General features: G+C 43.3%; 1 protein-coding gene across 34 annotated transcripts in view; it reads left to right on the top strand.

Annotated features, from left to right (window-relative positions):
* Window positions 1-23,736, top strand: part of LOC105691346 (mushroom body large-type Kenyon cell-specific protein 1) — an 82,836-nt gene that overhangs the window by 35,218 nt on the left and 23,882 nt on the right. For 25 of the 34 annotated variants that reach the window (XM_048653158.1, XM_048653154.1, XM_048653155.1 and 22 more), the window contains one exon: window positions 15,216-16,708. The exons of 1 other annotated variant lie outside the window; for it this stretch is intronic. In XM_048653158.1, coding sequence (XP_048509115.1) covers window positions 16,615-16,708 — 94 coding nt within the window. In that variant the 5' untranslated portion in view covers window positions 15,216-16,614. Of the gene's footprint in view, window positions 1-4,526; window positions 4,639-7,731; window positions 8,242-15,215; window positions 16,709-17,477; window positions 17,927-21,307; window positions 22,265-23,736 lie in introns of those variants that run through there. 8 more of the 34 variants (XM_048653150.1, XM_048653148.1, XM_048653147.1 and 5 more) reach the window with 4 other exon arrangements.

The following is a 23,736-nucleotide window of genomic DNA, read 5'->3' as shown; positions in this document are numbered from 1 at the left end:
GTTAAAAACATTAGGCTGTTTCGTGACCACGTCGCGAGGGACCAAGGGGGCGAACGGGCGAATGGCGAACGACGAGGGGTCGGGGCTACGAGGGAAGGAAGGCAGGCGTGCATGCAGGGGTGTGTATGTCGTCGTCGTCGTCGTCGTCGTCGTCATCGTCATCGCTGCATGAATTCTCCCGCGGTGTATACTGCAGCGGAGCACATTTTTTTTTTCCATCGTTTTTTCTTTTTTGTTTTTTTTTGTTTTTTTTTTGTTTTATTGTCTTTTATTTTTTTTTCATGATTCTCGCTCCGCAATGACGATTTTTCTTTTTTCCCCTACCGTTTTTTTTTCTTCTATTTTTTTATTTTTTTGTCAAACGGTGTATCACGCAGACCGAGGTTCTACACGGGCTCGCTGTATATAGGTATTTCTCGTCGGAATTGCGAACGTGTATGCGTTTTAAATACACATACGTGTACGTGGAAATGTACGTGGAACGTCATTCGAAAACCCGGATTTGAGGGAATGTTTTTTTTTCTCTTTTTCTTTCATTCTTATTATTATTATTATTATTATTTTTTTTTTAACTCTTCGAGAAAATGTTATTTCCGCGATTCGTCATCGACGAATCGCGCGATATTATTTATAAATAAAACGCGACTAGAGAAAATCGTGGAAATCGTGTAACAAAGGAAAATGAAAAGACAATTTTACAGCAGCGTTTGAAATTTCAGTATACCTTGTCCCCCGTATACCTGTAACGTATAGCACACCTATGCGACTATACCCCTCTCTCTCTCTCGTACAAAGCGGTATACGTATACGCGTACACGTGTCTACCTATCGCTTGAATTATCACCTGCAATCAGAGTTTCGAATCTCTCGGAATACGAGATCAGTTGAGGTTTTTTTTTTTTTTACATCGTCGAGTATCTCTCGTTGCATTTCAGTCTCGCTTTTCTTTGTCGCAATTTTCTGAAACTAGGTTATCGAACTCTTCTCCGTTCCGTTCGGTTGTTTTGTAACTTTCTGCAGGTTATATACAGCGACCTCCCCCCCCCCCTCCCCCCCTCTTCTTGTCCCGCGTATTCTGATAAGCGTACGGGTTTATGTCATGGTAACAAAAAATAAATTACTTCTCGCTAACAAACGCATAATGCAACGATCTGCGCGCGTTTGTATATATCGGATAAATTTGAACCGCACGTAATCGCGCTCCGATTCACGAATTTGGAAAATTGTACGACGAACTCTTTGCTCATACGTTCCTCCAATGTTTTACGCAGTCGAGATTTTCCAAATTTTACCTATTCGTGTACAAAAATATCCCATCGAACGAAGATAAGAAGTTTCACCAGCGCGCTCTCTCTTCCGGTCCCGTTTCGAGTAGGTAATCGATGATATTCGCAGTTTTTTTTTCTATAGAATAAAATTCAATGATAAAATTTGTAACCGATATATTTGGAAATGTGAATAAACTGCAGCGTGCACCGCGGGGGTAGGTATTATACGTTATACACGTACGTACGTACGTACGTACGTCTGAACGTAGGGGAAGAGGGAGTAGAGAGAAGGTGGAGGAGTAGTTGGAGTGTAGAAGTAGAAGGGGGGGGGGGGAAGGAGATGAAAAAAATTCGTGTCACCCACAAAATATACAACACACCAGACGAGAGATACCTACAACACGGCCTCGAATCTCCGAGTGCGTTATATTCTCCCTATTTTTACTGGTAATTTTTTTTTTTTTTCCCCCCTTTCTTTCTTTTTATTTCATTTTTTTGTCTGATGCGTTCGTATTTGGTCTTCTTTTCCATTTTTGTGCAGGTACTGCACACGCCTTTTATGTACTTCGTATATCACACGTTTGTTCGACGATTTTACTTAACATGTATATATACGAATGTAATACGCGAGGTACTTGATTTTTTTTGATTTTTTCGAATCACAGATTTCTTCTCTTTCTTGTGCTCGCTATTCCGACCGTCGACTCTTATCGAGGGAAAGTTTATCAATCTCGTCTTGAGGAAAAATTGCATTTTCGAAGACCGACGCGATTGCGAGATATGTCAAAATTTTTTCGCTTACCACATCGATAGGTAGATCCATTTAATAAATACATTCAGATCCCGGAGATCAAAATACATAAAAATATCACGAAAACCCCCAAAATTGAAAAAGAAAAAAACAAAAAAACCAAGGGGTACATGAAGTATTTTTAAAATTGACCAAGTGACACTTTTCCAACGTATTTTGACCCGAGAAGCTCGAACCCTTTGAGTGACTTGAGCTACGAAATTTTCTCATCGAGATATCTCAAATTTTTCTGCTCCGGAAATGGAAAAATTGGCAGAAATTCTGTCATTCTGATAGATAGATCAATATAGCTAGCTGATTCGGATTCCTAACCAGAGAATACGTACGAATAGATCAAAAAAACTATCCCCAAAAAGTCCAAGGCTCTATACAGTCTTGTGAATTTTGTAGTGCAACTGCAGGCGAAATGAATGCCAGCCAAATTAGCACCGCTACATAACGCGGTGCATCGACGCGTGCTCACATAACAACGGTAACGTGACGATTGAAGAAGAAATTTCGTGAAAAAAAAAAACAAAAAAAAACACGTGATAACTATTTTACAACGCATAGTTTAATCGAATAAAATTATTTATCACATTTCGGAATTGAATAAATTATATAACATTTGCAGATAGTACCTGCCTGAATCCTAGAAGATATGCGATATCATTCCCGTTTGTTTGCGATGGCTTGAAAATGGGCTTTATTGATAAAACAGGAGTACAATCAACGAATAAAATTGTAACGTAACATGTATATACATATACATATGTACAGCACGCTTGTTATATTATACCAGTATACAGCTGCACGTATCTTGAATAAATCCCAAGTCGATTTGCAACGCCCAAAATCTGTTGCTGGTATCGCGGTTAGATTTTGTCTCACCTTTACCACACGATTCGCTTCAATTACACGCATACGTCCAATTATACGTACTTAGCACCTGTATTTGCGTCATCGTGAAATTTCTCAATAATTTATGTTGGTGTACAGTCATATCACACGACAGAAAATTCCGATGAAAAGTTTTATTTCCAACTACGTGTACATGTAATACATATATACGTGTTTATATATATAAGATGTAATTACACATCGATATCTATATAATTGTCAGCAAAGACAATAGGGAAAATAAAGTCGATGGTCATCGGCGTGATCGATCCAGATGCCGACGCGTGCGAATCCGTGGAAAAATTGAAGATGAGAGACGAGGCGACGTAGGGCTGAGAAATGTTGAAAAAAAATAGAAAAATAAATAAATTGAAAAAAGATAGAAAAAGAAGAAAGGTTGCACGGCGATGGAAAACTGGGTAGGAGAGTTCTAAGCTGTACGATGACACTCGCGGGTACAGTAACGCACAAAAGCAGACCTCTTGCACTCGACGCGAGAAGTGGCAAGAAAGTGTTTGCACCGTTGAAGTTCACCGGTACCAGGCAGAGGTTTACAATAGTAAATAAAACTGCACCTACGTATATATATATATATATATACATATATACTCGACTGTGTGCGGCAGCTGTGTGCGTAGATTAAACACCTTATGTCGTGAAATATCCCCGCACACTATACCCATTACACAGGGTGCGAGCCCGAGGTGCGAGGTAATTTCAAACCAAAATATATTTTGAGGTGGAAAAAAATAATTTTTCTGAACGGAAATTGCGAGTGGTATTACCTATATCGAGGGCCAACGATGACGTACGAGTCATTTTTTGTTTTTGTCAAATAAAAAAATACCGATTTATTATTATGAAATTATTGAAAATGAAGTGAAGATATAGCATGAAATTGCGCTGGTATATACTTTATAAAAGTTTACTTTCGATGACACAAGGGAACATACTTATTATCAGACCGAAATCAAATCGATTCCGATTTTATGAAGAAGAAAAAGCAAAGATCGTTACAGATCGTTTGAATTGTCGTGATCAGTAGCAAATTATGTGTATGTGTACATGATGCAGGTACACGGGTACAAATTTTCTATCGACCGTTCAATTTTCTTTTTTATTTTGGTGTATCGCGTCCCTTTCTTTGAAAAACACGTAAATTTCACGTGAACGAAAAAAGCACGGAAAAGAGCCAAGTAAAAAAATCGTTGCAGTATTCGCACACCGTTGGTACGTACGTACGTACACACCAAATATGTATTGCACACGTACAGCGGTGAAACATTAATTTTTTTCAAAGCCGTAAACAAAGCTTCGCTGTCGATACTTTTAATAAAATGCTAGCAATTAAATACGACAGAGAACGATCGCATTGGGGGAGGAGGGGAGGGGTGGGGTGGGGGGGGATGGGTCGGGGACCGGGGGGAGGCGATTCAGGGTGGAATAACCGAGATTGGCGAACGGTTGGGCAGAGAGTAGGGAAAAATGGGGGTGAGAAGGGGATAGCTAGGGAGTAAAAATGCAAGGGAGGTGTATATACGGAAGGTAATATCGCACTCATATTTCAGGTGGGCTTGCAAAGAAGGGTAGTGGAAATGAAATGAAGGGGAAAGGGAAGCGGAAGAGGTTCTTGGTAGGGGGAATCGAGGCGAGGCGAGACGAAGAAACAAAAAGGAATTGGTAAAAATAAAAACGTACCCCTTTCTCCTTCCTCTTTCATCTTGCGTGGGTGGGGGAAATAGTTACCCCCGCTTCTCCGTATAACCGAGGAAACCAAACCGACCTACCACCTCCACCCCCCTCCCCCCCCCCCCCCCCTTCCCCCACACACATCCTTCCCCCTGCCCCTCTTCCTCTTCCATGCACCGCCGGTGCTGCTGCCTCGATGCACCCTCCCTGAAATCCCTAAATCCCTCCTGAATTCCCCAGCGCGTCGCCCCCGCTCACTTCCTACCCCTTACCGTCACCTTTTCGTTCTGCAGGCGCGAGCCCCACCCTTTACTTTGATTATATAATACATAATATACATATGTATGTATGTTACGTGTATTATGTACATATTTATCTATATATATATATATATATATATATGCATACAACTTACCTTGATATTTCTGAAATTTTTTGAATATCCGATCAATAGGATTGCTTCGACGAAAAAAAAACAAAAAAAAAAAAGAGAATGAAAAAAAAAAACTAACTAGCGACAAAAAAAAGTATGAAAGGTGGGGAGAAAAATTGAGAGAAGGAAGGTAGTTGCCGGAGAAGATCAGAGAGGGTAAGGGAGGGAAGGAAAAAGAAGAGGTATGAAACAGAGATGGATATATAGAGGTAGATACAGCCGCGTATGGATAGGGGTAGAATTAATATTACGAGATCTGTCAAACCTCTTTCATCCGGGAAATATCTCCTCTGCACTTGTATAATTCATCATTACCGCATCATCGCCATATTATCACTATCGTTATCGTTGGCGTCGATATAAAGTCAGCTCCGTCGATTCACAGACTACGTATTTATTCGAAGTTTACATTTTTTCGATACGATATCAATTTTTGATTCAACGACAACTGCGTAGTTGGAACCGGTTTTCGATTCCATAATGCGAATTTTACGAGAAGAGTATTAAAAAAAAAAAAAAAACAGATCTCCGTTGATCAAGCTCGAAGCTTTTCACTCAACGGTAGCAGCAGACGACGGTCGTAAGCCATTATAATATCAGGACATGTGCTCCAAAAACTGGTGCGGCCCCGGCTACGGTATCCGTTCGATAGTTAATTAATACATCCCATTATTATAACCTCCATTAATATCTGTAGGAAGGAATGAAGATTTCGGCGATATTGGTTACCGATATAATACGTCGCTCGATGTACGCATACGCACACACACATATTTTATCGTGTAATGTGCATATTTCAGGCTTGCATTAATGAAAAATATCTAAACTAATTATACCAGCTATACATAGGTACGCACCTAATTATTATTCTCCGACATCGATTTTTTTTCTCTTTGCTTATAATTCAAATTTTTTTTTTTTTTTTTTTTTTTTCAAACTCATTATGGGAACGTTGTGTGAAAATTGGCTACTTAGTCCGTGGGAAATAATGATTCGAGGAAAAATCATCTCTTCTTTTCAACTTAATTAGATCAAATATCATCAATAACGATAAGTCTCTTGCTTTTCTATTCTCGTTAAATCTGCGCTGTCTCATCTTTTCGTTCACATTCGAGTTTCGCGTGTCACGAATTGATGAATAGAAAATCAATCGCTCGCTAACTGCGATCGATGGACGAGAAAAAAAAAAGAATTGCAATTCACACCGCTGAAAATAATTGAAAAATCTATGTACTTGAGAAACGACAATTGAGTTTATAACGTTGTTACGATGTGTCTTCAACTTTATGACGAAGGATGAAAACGTACACGTTAATAACCGATCGTTGCATGCGTGTACGTACGTGTACGACACACGTGTGTAAGGTATAAGGTAGCATAGTCGGCTAACAAGTAAGTTTCGTTGGCGAATCTACTACCTGTTCAAAAGTGGAAGAGCTAGATGGAAGGTATAGGATATACGAGTTTACCTACACCTGGTAATTTCTAGGTGTGTAATGTATAAATCACCTATATACACGTATAAACATCTCCAGAGCATCACCTGTATTACACGATCCGTGTATGGCGTGTATGTACGTATAAATAGTTGTACATGCGCGTAGTTTGCTGCTCCGGAAACTTGAATCGCTCAAAGTAAGTTTCTGGGAACTCGGAATATCTCTGCCGAGGAGTCCTTCGCAACGCGATGTGTTATATTTTATGTGTCGACCCGTGTACCTGTACGGTACACCTGCATACGTGTGCGTGAAGTAATTTCGGTAACGAGCGATCCGCATCGTCGTTCGAGGAAAAATGAAATGCGAATAATTCCCACTGATCACGTTGCAGATGAGTAGCCGATGATTTTTTTTTTCTTCTCAAACTTTATTTTTCTGAGGATTCGTCGTTTTTCAATCTAATTATAGTTTTCGAACGCGTAAATCCGACACCGCGGTGAGTCGTTAACATTGAACGAAAAATATCAGCGAACGAATCGATGGCGATTGACCACCTCGATTTACCGTTTATTTATTCGTTCATTTATTTTTTCGCCCATCTAATTGAACGCAAATTGTCAATTCTATTTATTCACTCGATTTTTCTCAATCTCATTTCGTACGGCTTTGTTTGACGTTTCCAAATTAAATTACAGAGATGGAGAAAAAATAAGAGTATGAAAAAAAAAAAAAAAACACAACACAACTTGCCAACAACTTGAAAACGAGTACGCATTTAAAAAACATTAAAGCGAGATTCGGAGAAGAGACCCTTCCCCCCCCCCCCCCCCCCCCCGCCCCGTAATTTTTGGTACTTTTTTCTGAGTTTTTTTACGCGGCCTTCCCCCCTTGGCCAATGCCCCATGGAAACAGCGGCAGGGGTGGCACGTTCTGAAGTGTTTCATAATTGAGACCAGAGGGATCGATAGCATTTTTTGGCCGAGGTAGTGTGAGAGCGAAAGAGAAAAATGGAGAAGGAGAAAGAATGTGCAGAGAAGAGAAACCAGCAAAGAGTCGCCGAGAGAGGGAAGAGGGAAGAGGGAAGGGTTTGCGCGAATGGTATATATCAAGGGAGGAAAACGGGGGGAAAGGTTTCCGGCGAGGAAAATGGCAGGGGGGGAGGGGGGAGGGGTGAGGGGGCGGAAGAGGCGTCGCGCACCACTCAACGGAGGGGGGTATGCCTCGCTGATAGATGTTTGTCGTAAGTCCCGTGTGTGTACATACGTACGGATGCACATGGTGTATACCTGTATCTGTATTACATCGTGCACGAATGCATTTATACGGTACGTTAATACATGTATGTACGTACAGGTGTCGATATATTTGCCACGAGTGTGTGAGTTTTCGGGGTAGAGGAAAAAGCGCGACTCCTGGCGCGAGGAAGCAGAACAAAAAAAAAGAATAAAAGAAAAACAACAAAATTAAAACAAAAAAAAAAAAAAAAAAAGTCAAGAGCGCGCACAGACGCGGGTGGGTTGAGAAAAGTGAAAAAAAAAGTGTACGGAGGTGGGAGGAAGACGAGGGAGGAACCATACTTTTTGACAAAGAACCCGACGCTTTTTTATAATTGCGTTTTTAATTTGATGGATTCTTTGATGCGATTTTCCGTACACCGCAGGGGTTGAAAGTTGCAGTCGCGGGAGAACTCGGGCGACGGGAAAGGGTGCGACGACCGGCGAGGTATAACAAGTTTATATTTCGGCCTTTTCTTTTCTTTTCGTCTGATTCGAGGGTTCAGGAGATGTACGTACGTACACGTGTACAGCGTCCTGCGCGGAATCGAACAGAAGAATTAAAAAAAAAGCTCCCCCTTTGGTTTTCTTAATTTTTCTTGCTTTTGGTTTTTTTGTTTTTTTACTCATTAACTCATTTGTAGATTCACCGTGACGCACCCACGTACATATTTTTTTCATATGTATATGTATATATTAGAAATTCGATTCCAGTATCGGTTGCATCTCTTAATTGAGAATTTAATTGGTATTCACACTATACACTAATTGTAATTAGATGATGTAACTAGAAACTGGAATGAATGGAGTAAAAAAATTATAATGATAGTTAAAACGAGAGTTTGAAATGTAGCTGGTAATTTCGAAGAAACCTAAAACAATATACGTAACACAATATTTAAAATTTAGAATCACGAGAAAATTTCTGCTCCTTTCTTCGTCCCCTGATAGGAAAATTTTCATACGTTATGCAACCATTTTGCTGTTCCTTGCTATCGAGGATTTATTTTTATATTATATATATATTTCGCTTTCATTCTGACAACAACTTGTAGAAAGCTGGACGTACCCACGATATCCTAGAATGCTGAACGAGCGAGACGTTGTAAAGGAAGAATTTTGTTGAAAAAGTACTTCGATGTTAACCCTTTGAGGACTTGAACGGGATAAAAAATTCCCTATCAATGGCAGGGGTCGAAAAGAGATCGATATCTTCTCTTCGAATTCCGAGTAAATGTTTTATAATCTCGGGTTGTAGAGAAAGAAGAAAAAAATATTTTTTCTCAAAGCAGGTTCGTCAATCAACTGCAGTACAAGCTTTTGCCGTGGTTACAGAATAAAGTACTCGGGTAGTATGTTTTGCAAACTCTGAATTCTCTGATCTCTTCGAGGAATGCAGATTTCAACCCATTAGATTGTCACTCGACTTTCATCGTGGAAAAAAAAATTACAAACGGACTCCAGGGCAAAGTTGATGCTTCGACTGAAAATTGAAGAATAATTTTTTTTTTTTTTCTTTTTTTGAGATCTGAGAGTTTCAGGATCAAAAAACAAGGATAAAAATTAAGGGATGAAGCTTCAAATTGGCTGAAAAACAAAAAGATGCGAGATCTCTGAATTGGCGAATATTTTTCCGAAAGATTTCGAAAGAAATGAAAGTTTCACTTCATTTTTAATAAAATAATTTTTGGCCAAAGTGGTCCATCTGGTCGGATGTCCCTCGATGCGTGTACCGGAAAATGAAACGATGCTCAATAGCTCGCGAATTATTTCCGCAGAGACGAAAAACAAAACGGGGGTTGAGGGTGAAAAAAAAAAAAAAAAACGAGCGGAGAAATAAAACGGTGGACTAATCCAAAATAAAGTTTCTCTCTTCCACTTTTTCTCTCCCTTTCTACACCACGCTGTCGTATTTGCCACTATCGGTGGAGGACCGCTTTGCTTTGGCAGAGGTGGTGCTTTCAGGGCCGTTCGGCGGAAACGCAACGGGGTGGAGAAGCGGGAGTGAGAGGAGAAGGAGAAGTAAGAGGACAGGGAAGCGACGGTAGGATGAGGAGGTTGGCAGCAGGGAGTGAGCGGGTGGAAAAGAGGGAGGGAAAGCGAACTGTTGCTTCTACCAGCCGCGTCACGGGAAGCGCGGGAACTTCGAGCTTCCAACCATCGTGCGGATTTACACGGTTTTTCTCCACCGCACACCCTACGCCTCTCCCGACGCATTTTTCATCCCAACAACGCGCGACTAATCCATCCACCTTCCCCCCTTCCCAATAATTTACCTTCGCAGAATTTATTCTCCCCATCCTTTGATCAACCGAATCAACACTTCCGTATGTACACATGTGTACTTGGTTCGCGATGCTTCGTAATGATGAGGGAAAGGGAAAATTGAACGAGCTTTTTCTACGAATTCAGACCGAGGTATACGATACAAGAATTCACGAGTCTAAGTCAAGTTTCAACGTGGCTGAGGTTGAGGGTCGCCGAAAATTCGCTTCATCCACGCTTCTCTGGAAGAGTAAGCGCCATTGAAATATAGGGCTTCAGAAATTTGCCTAAAATTGACTGCAGATTTCGCGGGAGGGGAATTAATTTCGATCAGTTTTTCACGAATATCTCGTCCGAGAGAAGCCCCTGGCGATGGAAAAAAATTGTTATCGAGCGACCTTTACGACGGTGCGAGAGGACCGATGGTAACCGTGACAAGTGAACGTACGCCGGAGCGGACCCGGTTGTCTGGTGGCCAGGCTAGCCTAGTAGTACCGTGGCAGTTGACCCACCACCGGTTGATGTCAGTGTTACGCGGACTCTCGGAACTCGTCGCGCCCCCGCAGCTGACTGTCCTCCACCAATAACCGTACGGCACAGAAGAACCTCTCTAGACTCCGTTGCAGACTCTGAAGTTATACTATCTAGACTCCCGTACCACGAACACAGCCGTGTATACACGTGCACGTACCACACGTATATATGTATATATGTATATATATGTATGCAGTCCGATGCAGCTACTTGTAGCTTATGCTCAAAGCCGTGAGGTCGACTTGAACCTGTTGGCACTATTCCATGTCGGTGAGGCCGATGTTATAGTACAGTGCACGCTGGAGCAGCGCATGGTCTGTACGTACGGGGCGGTCGTGCGGGGGGGGAACGGGGGTTTTCAACTCTTGCAATTTAGATGCCAATCTGATGGCAAACAGGTGGATTGTTCGGTAGTACTCCGTATGATTCTGTTATTCCTATCCCGTCCTCTCTCGATTTTAGTTTTAGACGCGCGATCGAACTAGAGAAAAAAAAAACAGAACTTTCGCTTTTGGTTTCTTTCTCCGTCGAATCAAAGAGTCACCGATGAAAGTTCGAAGAATCACCACATCGCGAGGTCGCGATATATCGTACGAACATTTGCAATATTTTCGCCAAGGTATAAACATCACCGCCGATCGAATTGTACGAGCACCGAATATTCTCTACGTACACCCGGTAAAAGATAAGATTCTTTTTCCATTCGGTAACACCCACCCGACGCCAATGGAGCGAACAAGGTGAATATAGTCGTGTATGTTCGAAAAGAAAGGAGGCAAAGAAAGGAGTTTGTAGATAAAAAAGGAAGGGGGCGGGGGGCGTGGGGGGGAGTAAAGAAAGGAAAAAAAGTTGAACCCTTGCAGCACACCTATGTACACGAATGCATCCAGAGGGAATCGGGTATGTACGCGGGGGCGGGGGCGGGGGGGGGGTCTGGAGGGGGAGGATGAGGGAAGCGAAAAGCGAGTAGCTATAGGAGTTCCCTTAGGAGGTGGGGGGGGAGGGCGGGGGGGGGACAGGGAGGAAGGGGTTGCCCGTAAAACAAAGTAACGACCAAACCTGCACTCCCCTTCATCCCTCCCGTTCTTTTCCTCCCTTCGGCAACTCCTGCGCTCCCTCGCTCCTCGCCCGTGTTCGTCCCCGCGGCGGCAAACCCTTCCAGGTTTTTCCAGGGTGCACGCGGCGGGTTACGTGTGTCTACTACGTGTGCGGTGCGCGGGTGTACGTACGCCGCGTCTATGTTACGTTGAAAACACGCACACGCGCACGCACGCACACACCAAAGCGGGCGTACGCCATAAGAGCGCGCGCGAATGTTCGCGTCGTTGAGGGACCGAACGAACGGAAACGTCGAACGAAACATTAAAAAGTGGAAAACGTTACGAGGGAGAGAGGAGGCTAACGTTGTACCATAGCGAATAGGAGCGCATAGGTGGGGAGAAGGTTATGACAGCCGAGGTATTGAGCGGATCCTCCGTTAAAAAAGAAAACAAGAAGAAATGAGAAGTAACGTAAAGTGAAAAAAACGTAAAAACGAAACAAAAAGGGGAACAAAACAAAAAATTGAAGTAAAAAATAAATATATATCAAGGAACAAAAAACATCAAACTCACGGAGGGGCGGCGGCACGGCGGTGGGGGGGGGGGGGGGGGACGATGAGGAGGAAAAGGACGAGAGCGAAAAGTGGGGGAGGGAGGCCAAGTAACCGAATCTGACGCACCTCGCCTCGCCTCGCCTCGCCTCACCTTCCCTTATGCTTCTCGTTGTGCTTTGGTCTGGCGTTGCCCTGCCTAGAGCGAGAGCTTGCAGCCAGGGAACGAGCATTGCGGGTTGTTCCCCGTATTCTTAACCTTCTCCCCTCCTCCTTCCGCGCCTTCCTGCACCTCGTCTCTTATCACCCCGGTCGCTTTCTCGTCCTTCTTCCTGCTGCAACCTGCACCCCCTTCCCCCCCCCCCTCTCCCTTCACCCCTCGGTACCCCCCGCGCATATTCAACTTGCGCTGTAGCGATGCGATGGTACCTTGGCACCTTTTATACCTCGATAGCTATACCAGCACCCCATCGACGCCCCGTCGTAACGTTACGCCGAGCGCTGCAGCCCTATTGCTATGTACCGGGGCTAGATTCTCAAAATGACGATACGTCGTAAGAAAAATGGAAAGACGGAGAAGGAGAAACGAAGAAACAAAAAAGAGAAAAAAAGAAGAATTAGGAAACAGCGCGAGAATATAACTCTTTGACGAAATATTCATTCCCCCTTTGCCCAAAAAAAGACAAAAAAAATCTCTACCCTCTAATAATAAGCGCGGGTGGTTTTTTTTCTTCTTTCTTCTTTCTTCTTTCTTTTCGTCTCTCTTCTCGTGTTGTATATAAGGGCGTACATGTTCGAATGCGTGTACAAGGGGATCTGTGTTTTACGTACATACACATAGGGAGCTAGAGGTGTACTTCTTCTTTTCTTTTTTCACATAGGTTTAGTACGTGCATGGCTGTAATTATAATTCTGGATATTCAGCGACGCCCTCGAAGCGATCAGTAATTTAGATTGTTAATTAATTTTTTGTTAATATTTTTTTCTACTCTGCTTCAATTCGTAGTTTTTTTTTTAGTTATTTTATTTTTTTCTCTCCGAGTTACCGGTTACCCAATACTGTAACATTGTACAACACGAGTTCGCGTAGAACGTATTTTTTGAATGGCCGGGGAAATCGAAAAAATTAAATATTCACGCGTGTAAAAGTTTCGTTGAACGAAAAAAAATTCTTGCGGTTTTGAGTTCGCAATGTACGCTGCTCTACGTATAGCTAGCGAAGCACGCCATTTACCAAGCAGTGAGGTTTGATCGCGTGTTTGATCGTCGTCTTGTCTCAACGTTTATAATGAGGAACTATATTAACAAAAATCTTTGCGTGCCGCAGTTTTGTTACGACGATATGTACCCGACCTCCCGATATGAATTGCGAGAAGGGAAGAAAAAGTGGAAGGGTGTAAAAAGCGGAGGCAGATAAATGACGGCGTACACACATTTAAATAATACTCAGAGATAAAAACACGTATATTTACATACGTAATATATGGGTCATAGGCAGATCCATATACATACTTGGTCGAAAACAATGACTGCACAAATATTATCGTTCAATCGTATCGTACAATGTAACGCTACTCATTCATCACCGTTCTTCTCCTCATTTTTGGCAACAGACATCGGGAAACTGTACAGCGAGTACCGCGGTCGTCCCTAAACAAGTGTAACGAAAATATGAGAGGTTTTTTTTTTTTTCATTTTTTTTTTCCACCCGCATCGCGTTTCTCGGTAAGATGCACCGAGGAGCTGACGCACTCGAAATCCGGGTACGGCGAGGTCGAAGGGTGGAAGGACGACGGGGATTCGGGGGGGGGAGGGAGGCGTCGAGGGGGTCGAGGGGACAGGTATATCCTACCGTCGGAGATAGCCGTTGGGCGGATAGATAAAAAAGGAAATTGGGATGAGGCGTCGTGGGTGGGTTGCCGCTGAGAATCCGCGAGCTATAGAGCGGCGTATGGGGGGGGAGGGGGGTACGCAGGGTGTACGTATAGACGTTCCACGTAGAGATGTGGAGAGAGGGAGGGGTCGAGAGGCGAGAGGTACGTGGCAACCTAGGATGAAAGGATGGTTACCAGCTACTACCCTATTGATCGGTAATTCTTTTTCTCTTGTTGCATATTAGGCGCTCTGCCCGTCGCGGTCCCTTACGCCTCCCCCACACTAACCCCCACCACCACCATCAGCATCGCCAACGTCGGGTAGGAGTACACGACGCTCCGCCGACGCCAGTTTCAACTAACCCCCCCCCCCCCCTCCCCTCTCTCTCTCTACGGCGAACGCCACCCCATTCCAACTCTGCGAGGAGGCGCCGCGCCGCGCCGACCCCCCCCCCCCCCCCCCCCCCCCGCGATTCTCCGACATCGACGCTCGTTCCTTCCGCGTTCTTATACGGCAATGTTTCATTTCAAGAAGGGAACCGAACCCCTCGTTCGAACTTTCGGGGTGGGGTTCCCTTCTTTCCGGGGGTTCGCCGGGGGACCCGGGAGAATGGGTTCAACGGAAACCGGAAGGGTGTGAGGGGAAATTCGGGTGTGTACGCGTGCATCTTTACCCCTGTACTCGATATTCGCAATCTCCATTGTTTCACCGACGTACCGCGACGCAACGGAGGCCAGTTATTTTCCGGAATCTCAAAATAATTCGTAGCGTCGAAACGGTGCAGGTCCTGCGGGACGCGTTGTACCCGCGGCTGTTTCGAAATAAACGAAGGAACGAATATTTAGGGGTAATCGCTTGCTACTTTGTACATCGAGTGCTGCAGCGGGGATTCACCCTCGATGATCGTCCCACGACCGTGATATATATATATATATATAAACTCGAATTCCACCTCCTACGAAATACTTTCATCACGATCCTGCCGCCTAGGCCGCCTAGTTTTTTGCCGCAGTAATACCGCCATTTTTTTTCTGTTTTTTTTTTTTTCCTTTCGAAAACTTATTCGAATTTTCCTACGTTTTATTATTTGATGCTTGTCCCACCGTTAAAAACAGGGATCACATTTTCACCCTTGGTCATTGCTTGTTTGCTTTCAGGTGTTGTGCGGACAAGATGTGGCTCTGACGGCAATCGTTGGTGAGAAATAACGCGAGATTGTACAAAATAATAAAGCTGCAGGCCGTGTTAAACGATAAGAAAAAGAAAAAGAAAACGAAAACGAAAGAAAGAAAGAAAGAAAGAAAGGAAAGGAAAAATAAATAAATAAAAGGAAATAATAATCAAAAGAAAAATGAACGAGAACGACTGTGTAGAGGAGGGAAACGAGAGAAAATAATAGATAACGATACGAATAAATAAGAATAATACTAGATGAAAAATAGAGAAACGAAGGAAGGAACAAAACTTCAAACTGAAATAAACTGAACCGAATAAACGAAACGAAAAACTAAAGAGTAACTCTCACACTCTCGTCGTCCTGTGGGCTCCGATACGTAGTATACATATACGTACGGCACGGTTGTATATGTATATATACATATATATCATATCTGCATATATTTATACATATGTATACGACAAACGCGCGTACCCTTCGAACGCTACTCGAGCGTCATCGAACACAACTATCATCACGGCGTAAACCTTGCAGTTTTCACACACCGGGAGGACGAAGACCGTAGTCCTCTCCCTACTTTTTGCCGACTTCTTTTTTTCCCCTACGTTCCTCTTTCTAAGTGTGCAACGTCGTCATCCCCTACCGGTTACCACGGTGCTGCACTTCCGCCGTTACCCCTACCGGCGCTTCTCTCGCTCTCTCGCTCTCTCAGGAATCACCCCCACTCCCAGGCGACTCGTCCTTCTCTCTCGGACTCTCCCTCCTTCGCCTTCCCCTCTCTCTCACTCTCTCTCTCTCTCTCACTCTCGTCTCTTCTCTTCTCTCCGTCCTCCCCCCGTCTTGCCCCCTCCTTCGCTCATAGTTCTACGGAATCTCTCTCCACCTCCTCCTCCTCCCGAAGTTCGTCGTTCGTCGCTCACCCGTCGCGCGCGGTGTTGCACCGCCAGTGATCATCCCCTCTCCGAAAATCCGAAGGAGAAGGAGAGGGCTACGTCACGCGTGACGTCACGAGGGAACTCGCGACACGGGCACGAGGTACTATAGATATATAGTTATATTTCTCCTCTCGAAGCCGCGCGAGTCCTTCACGGCTTCATCCCCACCCAGAAAAGAGGGAACCTCCGCCGCCGTCGCTGGTACCACTACCAGCGGTTCTACTACCACCGCTACACCACCGCCACCACCACCACCGCCACTACCACCACCACCACCGCCACCACCACCACCACCATCACCATCACCACCCCCGGTATAACGCGACGACCCCACGGCATCTCTCTACCCGGTGCATTTCCCCTTGCACGCATACAACCGTCTCTATAACGGAGGTACAAGCGCGCACGGCAAATACATACACATCCTAAGATGTGATTTCAAAAATGGCGGATTGCTCCTATGCCCGTTGCATACAGGAACGGCGACGCATTCGAAGGGAGCTACTGCGATGGACGAAGAATATGGTTTACGTAGTCGGTGAGTAAAAGAAGTTTGTTCGTTGTGAAAGACAGAGAGAAAGAAAAAAAAAAAAACAAAGAAAGAAAGAAATTTTTTCTCTAATATACGTGTAACACGATGGATATGAACGATTGCCAAAATTCCCGATCGTCCCTCCTTCTCCTTCGAACCGGCGATAATTCCTCCTCATTTTTCTACACTGTTTCTTCGCTCCGCCTCTTCGCATTCTACGTCTACCGGCACGCATATGGGATCCAGTAAGCGTGAAAAATTTCGAAAGATCTCACGCCGATCCCTCGTCGCTAGATCGAACGGAGTGGAGAAGGCACCGCGTCGCTGTACCGTGTATATCATACGTACGTTCGCCGTAGAACCGATCAAGTGCAAGTGTTTTCCCCGTTCGCGGAAATCTTTCCCCCCTCGAGGAAATCTTCCCCCCTCGCGACGCGGCGTTTGTATGACACAAGTGACGGCGGTCGCGTCGCGTCGCGTCGCATCGCCGGCGTTGTGTACATTTGTACGTGGATCGGCGGCGGGGACTCCACGTCCATGTGCCGGACTAATAATCCTCACGGTATCCGCTGGCCGCTGGTGTGCCGTACCACCTATTGTACTCCGTACTCTACGCGATGCCGCGATAGGAGAGGAAAGTAAAGGAGAGGAGAAAAGGGAAGAAGAAGAAGAAGAAGAAGAACGTGCGGGACGGTGTGCCCGTTCGTTCATTCGTTTGTTCGTCCCAACATCGGCACCGTACGTTTTGCTCCACGTTGCTATGTACCGTCCTCTCGAGCGGCAACCACCGGCAGAGAGTTTGCTTCTCTTTGGAGTGCGCGCGTGTGTCCGTCCGCCGCGCGCGCCTATCTCTTCAATTTTCACTGTGTCGGATATATACGAACGGAGGCACCCGCGCCAACCGGCAACGTGTAGAGCTGCTCCGTAATACGTACAAGTATTATAGACACACCCGCGCACACGAACACACACCGACACGCACACACACGAACGAACACACGAACACGCACACGAGGGCGCGCGAACCCCGTACAAATATCTTCATTCGTGTGCGACGATCCTCGTGCCGCTGCCGGAGCTTTGTGACCGTGTGTTGGTGCGTCTCTAGTGCGACCTGTTGCGATTCAAAATGCTGAATCTTGGCCAAGGATAGGATAGTATATCCGTGCGATGCTACGTCATGCGTCCAATGCACCCCGTTTGTAGTGACTGCACCATGTCCACGTAGGTAACACACAACGACCACAGCGATAAACTTGATCCGAACAATTTTTTCTTTCTTTTTTTTGTTTTTTTTTTTTGTTTTTTTTTTTCACACATTCGACGCATCCGCTGTACCGAAAATCTTTCTATTTTTTTCTTTTTTTTTTGGCTCGTTGGTTTTTTTTTATCCGTTTTCGAATTTTCTTTGATCAACGATTATTTTTATTCTCGTTGATCGAATTGTTTTTTCTGCAGCTTGTAATTTTTTCTCTCTCTCTCTATCTTGCGATGCTTCCTCTTCCATCTCACAATTTATACAACAATCGGCACGCGTATTATAATAAGCTAATTAATTTGGGTGATTATTCAACTCGGTTATCCGAACTACACGATCGGTGTAATTGCGAGTAATGGGAGACGAATTCGGTTTTTTCATTTGATTAGATTGTTTTTTTTTTTGTCGCGACCGTACGGGTCACCAACGATTTTCGATTAAATTGTAATAATACGTACGCGAAGGTGCCCCTCTTATCCCAGACAGTTGAACATCACGTTATATTACATTTGATATACTTGTGCTGTATATATATAGGTATATTCAAGCTTCCAACAGAGGAATCGAATAACGCGCGATAAGCTGAGTGAGTCCGAGCAGACTACTACCGCGGTTTGATAATCGGGACTGACTTTTACGCTCGTACACGTTGATATACGTATGAAAAGTATTTATCGAAGGTTATATGTACCGTGAGTTGCATTCTGTCGTTAGATTTCAACGATTTTTTGGTCGGCGGAGAAAATGTTTTTTTGTTTTTTTTTTTCCAATTTGCCAATGATGAAAAAATTTCGTCGGAAGAAAATTGTACCCTTGAAAAAATCATTGAATTATTTCGTCGAGCATTCAATTTCTACGTTCATATGAACTTTTCCAAAAATTCCAACTCACCCAGCCCGCTATGAGAGATAAAAAGAAAAAAAAAACTATACATAACGATTCAAAATTTATGCATCGCGAAAACTTTTACGGTATACGAATACACCGTGTATATATCATAACTTAAATAAACACTTCTCCACATTTATTTGGCATACATACGTATAGTTGTACATACACATGTACGTATAATATATTACGTATACAGGTATAATAGGTGTGTGTATATATAATAATATAATATAGGTGTGCAAAATTTGCGTGCGCGACGAAGTGCAGACGTACGCGGGAAAAGGGGTAGAACCGAGTCCGACGGTCTTCCCCCCTTAACTCCGTCTCTCTCGTTGTATAGCTTTTTCTCCCTCGCGCTTTATCCCTCCTTCCACCCCTCGGCGTATCCCGCGTTGCGACGCCGGCGTCGCGACGGGCGTCGGGAGAGAGTGCGGAGTACTGCACGGGCTGCGCGCCTTGACCACAGACAACCAGCCGTCCCAGCCGCCGCCCGAAAGGTTCTCAATGTAACATACGCAAAAAAGAAAATTTCTCTTCTCTCCCAAATCTGATTCTTTTTTTCTTCTTTCTCTATCTACTTCCTGTTTCTCTCTCTCTGTATTTTTTTTTTTTCACCCGGGACCCCTTCTGCATACACGCGTTTATGAAACGAGCTGTACATGTGCCATATATACAAATCGTGCAGGATTCACGTTTTTTTTGTTTTTTTTCTAAATGATCTTCGTTCTCCGTTCCGAGATCACTCGCACCTACTCTCGCATCATCCCTTATCGCGAGAGCGTGAAAGAGGTTTGATTTTTTTTTTTCTTACCAGTCTTCAAAATATTTCCTTTTTTCATTTTTTTTTTTTTTTTCCAATGGACAGTGTCGGGTGAGGGTATTTAGTTGGCGATTCATTTGTCGCGATTAGTGAACGATTCGTGCGTACGGTAAAAAATGTAAGTAAATAAGACAGTGAGTGAGTGAGTGAGTAGTGAGCGAGGCACCGAATTCGAGTGAACACAAGTGACGGAGAACTGCACACTGCATGCGCGTCGCATGTGCAACGTTGGGTGTGCAAGAGCGATTATACGCGGTGCGTGGGAAATTACAAAATTGGAGTGATTGTATTATTTTATTTATTTTTTTTTTTTTTTATTGTTTTCGTCTTCCTAAATCGTGTAGAGGAAGACCCGCACGCGGAGATACGTTTTACAGCGTTCATAAATTTACATCAATATTCGGACGTATTATTATACGCAAACGTTAAATATAATACGAAACGTGATAATTGTTGTACATCGTCTGCTCGAATTCTGTTTAAAAGCATCACGTCGCGTATGTTACGTGTGTGTGTGTGTGTGTACCGCGCATAGGTATACCGTGTCACACGTATATTCCGTCAACGTAAATATTATATATACGTAATAAGTGTGCGTGTGTACTCGCGATGATTATATGTATATAAACGCATATTAAACGAGAGTCGTGTGCACGCTGTTATCCGACAATTAATTCAAAACAACGATTACAAATTCTGTTTTATGTCACATGTACGCAGATTTGTTTATTTATTTGTTCAATTTATCCTGTTTTTTAATTTATGCTGTTTTTTTGTTTTCTAATTTTTAATTTCTAACTTCACTTTGCGTTATCAGACGAAATTACGGTTTATACGCATGTATTTGAAAAATGAACGGACGGAAAAGGAAAGTTTTAGCTCAGCATTATTTGACAATCTTGGATAAATTTTATCACACGTGAAAAAGTTTTGATGAAACCTAATTTATTTTCTAAACCACCTCGAGATCCATTGAAATCCATCCAGAATTGATTCGATGATCCCCGAACGATCCGTCCACGAAAAAAAGAATTCGATTGATTTTTTTTTCAATTCCGCACGATAATTATTCCGAATAAAAACCCGTAAACCGCGCCGAATGAGAGAATGAAGTAACGCTGTACGTATAAAAATCTATACATAATAATAACCATAGATAAAATTATGCAAAGAAATTTAATTGAAAAAAATGAAATAATCAGTCACTGAAAGGATGCATAAATCAATGGAATACCAAAAACATAGTTACAGTCAGCCTCCCTCCCTCCACTACTGGCGAAATGAAGAAAAAAAAAAAGAGGGGGTGGAATAAAAAAAGCTTGGGTTGAAAAAAAAAAAAAAAACGAACGAACGAACCCCCGATGAAAATCCCGGCGCTCAAAGTAATAATAAAAATTCGTAGCGCTTCGTGTTTCTTCGGGCAATGAGGGGTGCGGAATGACGGTGTTGGTGTTGGTGAGGAGGAGAAAGAGCGGGAGGTGGAGGTGGAGGAGGAGGAGGAGGAGGAGGAGGAGGAGGGGGTTGAAATTGGGGGTCGGGAGGTGTCGCGTGGGAGTTGGGTTGAGATGCGTAATGAAACGATATTGGGCGGTGGTCCTGAGTGGGGACAGCGACGACGAGGGGTTGCGAAAGCATAAAAGGTGGGAGAGGGTCGTCTTTGGCGACCCCTTTCCCCCCTCGGCCACCCCCCCACCCCCTCCCCCCCCCAGTCCCCCTCCTTTCGCTCTCTCCGTCGATTGACCTCGCTTCGGGTCTGCGAGGGGTAGTAGAAGCAACGGCAGAAGCAGCGGCAGAGGCAACGGCAGCGGCAGCGGCAGTAACGGTGAAAAAAGGGTGGGGGGTGGCGGAAGATTCTAGGCTGGTGGGGAAAGGACCGTGGGGGGTAAATTGACAAAAATGACGCGTCTTTCTTCCCGATGCAACGCCTTGAAAATCGCTTCCTAAAAACCTTTGGTGCTGCACGCATCCGCGCAAACGCCTTGACAAAAGGAGACCTGCTGCTGCTGTGCTGCTGCTGCTGCCGCTGCACTAGCTCTCGCAACCCGGCTTGCATTATATATTGGAAAATACATATTCGGAATACCACACATATTTTTGGTGCTACAATCCACGCGTATTGTTATCCTTATCATTTACGTTTTCTATCATTATCAAATTTGATTTATTCCGCCCTTATCCAGCTGAGATAATTTTCATCATCATCGTCGTCGTCGTTGTCGTCGTCGTCGTCGTCGTCATCGTTATCGTTATCATCACCACCCTCGCCGTTATCACTATCGTCATCATCGTTATATTCTTGTTGCTGCTGTTGTTGTGGATATAAATAAAAACGTTGTTGGTTTGTAACCGTTAGTTAATCGATTGAGTGAAAAAAAGGAATGTAATTGGAAGGAAGGAGAAGCAGAGATATAATTTACAATTGTAATAACGCGAGTAACTCTTTATCAAAAAAAATAAATAAATAAATAAATAAATAAATAATAAAATCATCACAATAAAATAAGGGAATAAATAACTGAAGAACTAAAAATAAGATTTACATAACCGGCGAAATGTGTGCAGTAGCGTTAAATGAAGTCTAACGATTTTACGTGTAAGTAAAGATGATTTCATTTACGTCAATGTCTAATGTGATTACAGCAACGTATATCTAGTGTGTAATGAATTTGGAATTTTCATTTCAATTTTTATCCCACCTGCGTTAAAATCATCGAATTTGTCTCGACGCTTTTATCACGTTAACGAAAGAAAGAAAATTAGCGAACTATTGGAGGAAATGCAACGAGAATCTAAAGCGTCGAATCAAATGGCGTTTGATATAATTTCGCGAATTATCATAAATTCGAAATATGAATAATCATTGCGAATCCGACGAAAACTTTGGGCGGACAACAATGGGGCGTTCGTGTGAAATTTTTCCTTCTAATTCCGCACCGTTCTTCAATTCGAATGCGGGGGTTGCGTCTCCTCCTCGGATCGCATACATATCCATATGTATAACGTCTGTGTATATCTCTAACTGTGCTTTACGTGTACGTGTGTGTATGAGTTTGTAGATAATATCAACAAGTTGTACGTATATACCTATGTATACGTCCGTGATCTGGTGCGGGTTGTTCAACCCTACATATTATATATACATGTTTATTTAGCGTGTGTATTTATACGTATACATGTACTTATTATACATATCTACGTCCACTTCTATGTACACGTGATTTCGAAATGCTGGACCCAAAACTTTTTTCCGTCCGATTCTCTGCCCTTCTTTATCTGTATAATAGACGAAATGGTATAATCAACCCCGTTGTTAACGGTGCGGAACTTATCAACGATACGAATAGATCACTGATCGTTTCTTCTTTTTCCTTTAACTCTTCTTTTTTTTACATTTCTTTTTTCTCTCTCTCTGGATTTTTGGTTGTCGAATTTTTTTTTGCACCCCCCCCTGTAAATGTAAAGCTACTGTACCGCAGATCTCTTTGTTATACCTTCATTTATTCACACGCGTCGTGATTAACAGACGAATTATTTTTCTTTCTCTTTCTTGTTTGTTTTTTTTTTCAACTTTCTCTTATTTTTTTTTTTTGTCGTCGAGGATCGTAATAGGCGGCTTTTTTTGTCAGTTGTTCAGTTTCGTTCCTTCGGTTAGGTACCTACTCACGTGTAACGAACGTCGAACAAAAAAGTAGAGAAATAATAACGAAGAGAAATGTAATCTACGATTTTGCGGACGTACGCCTCGGTAAAGCGAATGCCGTTTCAGCGATATTTTTCGAAACTAATTAATTGCGAGAAAAAATCGAAAAATAAGTTTCCCATCGAAATTGACGTACCATTATTTCATACCTGATCAATTCCGAAAACAGCGTGTATACGTGTAGAGGATTATGAAAAATCACGAAACATGACTGAAACTTTTCTGAAAATCATCGGCTGAAAAATTACGGAACGCGACGTGCACGTTCGAAAGTAAAATTATAAATAAGATAAAGGAGCTAAGAATGAAAAGACGACAAATGAGGGCCGTACATAATTCAGAGAGAGATGAAAAAAAATCTATAC

This window comes from Athalia rosae, chromosome 3 (assembly GCF_917208135.1).
Source record: "Athalia rosae chromosome 3, iyAthRosa1.1, whole genome shotgun sequence".
Lineage (NCBI taxonomy): Eukaryota > Metazoa > Arthropoda > Insecta > Hymenoptera > Athaliidae > Athalia > Athalia rosae.
Note: the sequence above shows the minus strand (reverse complement) of the source record. Positions and strands in the feature narration are given on the sequence as shown.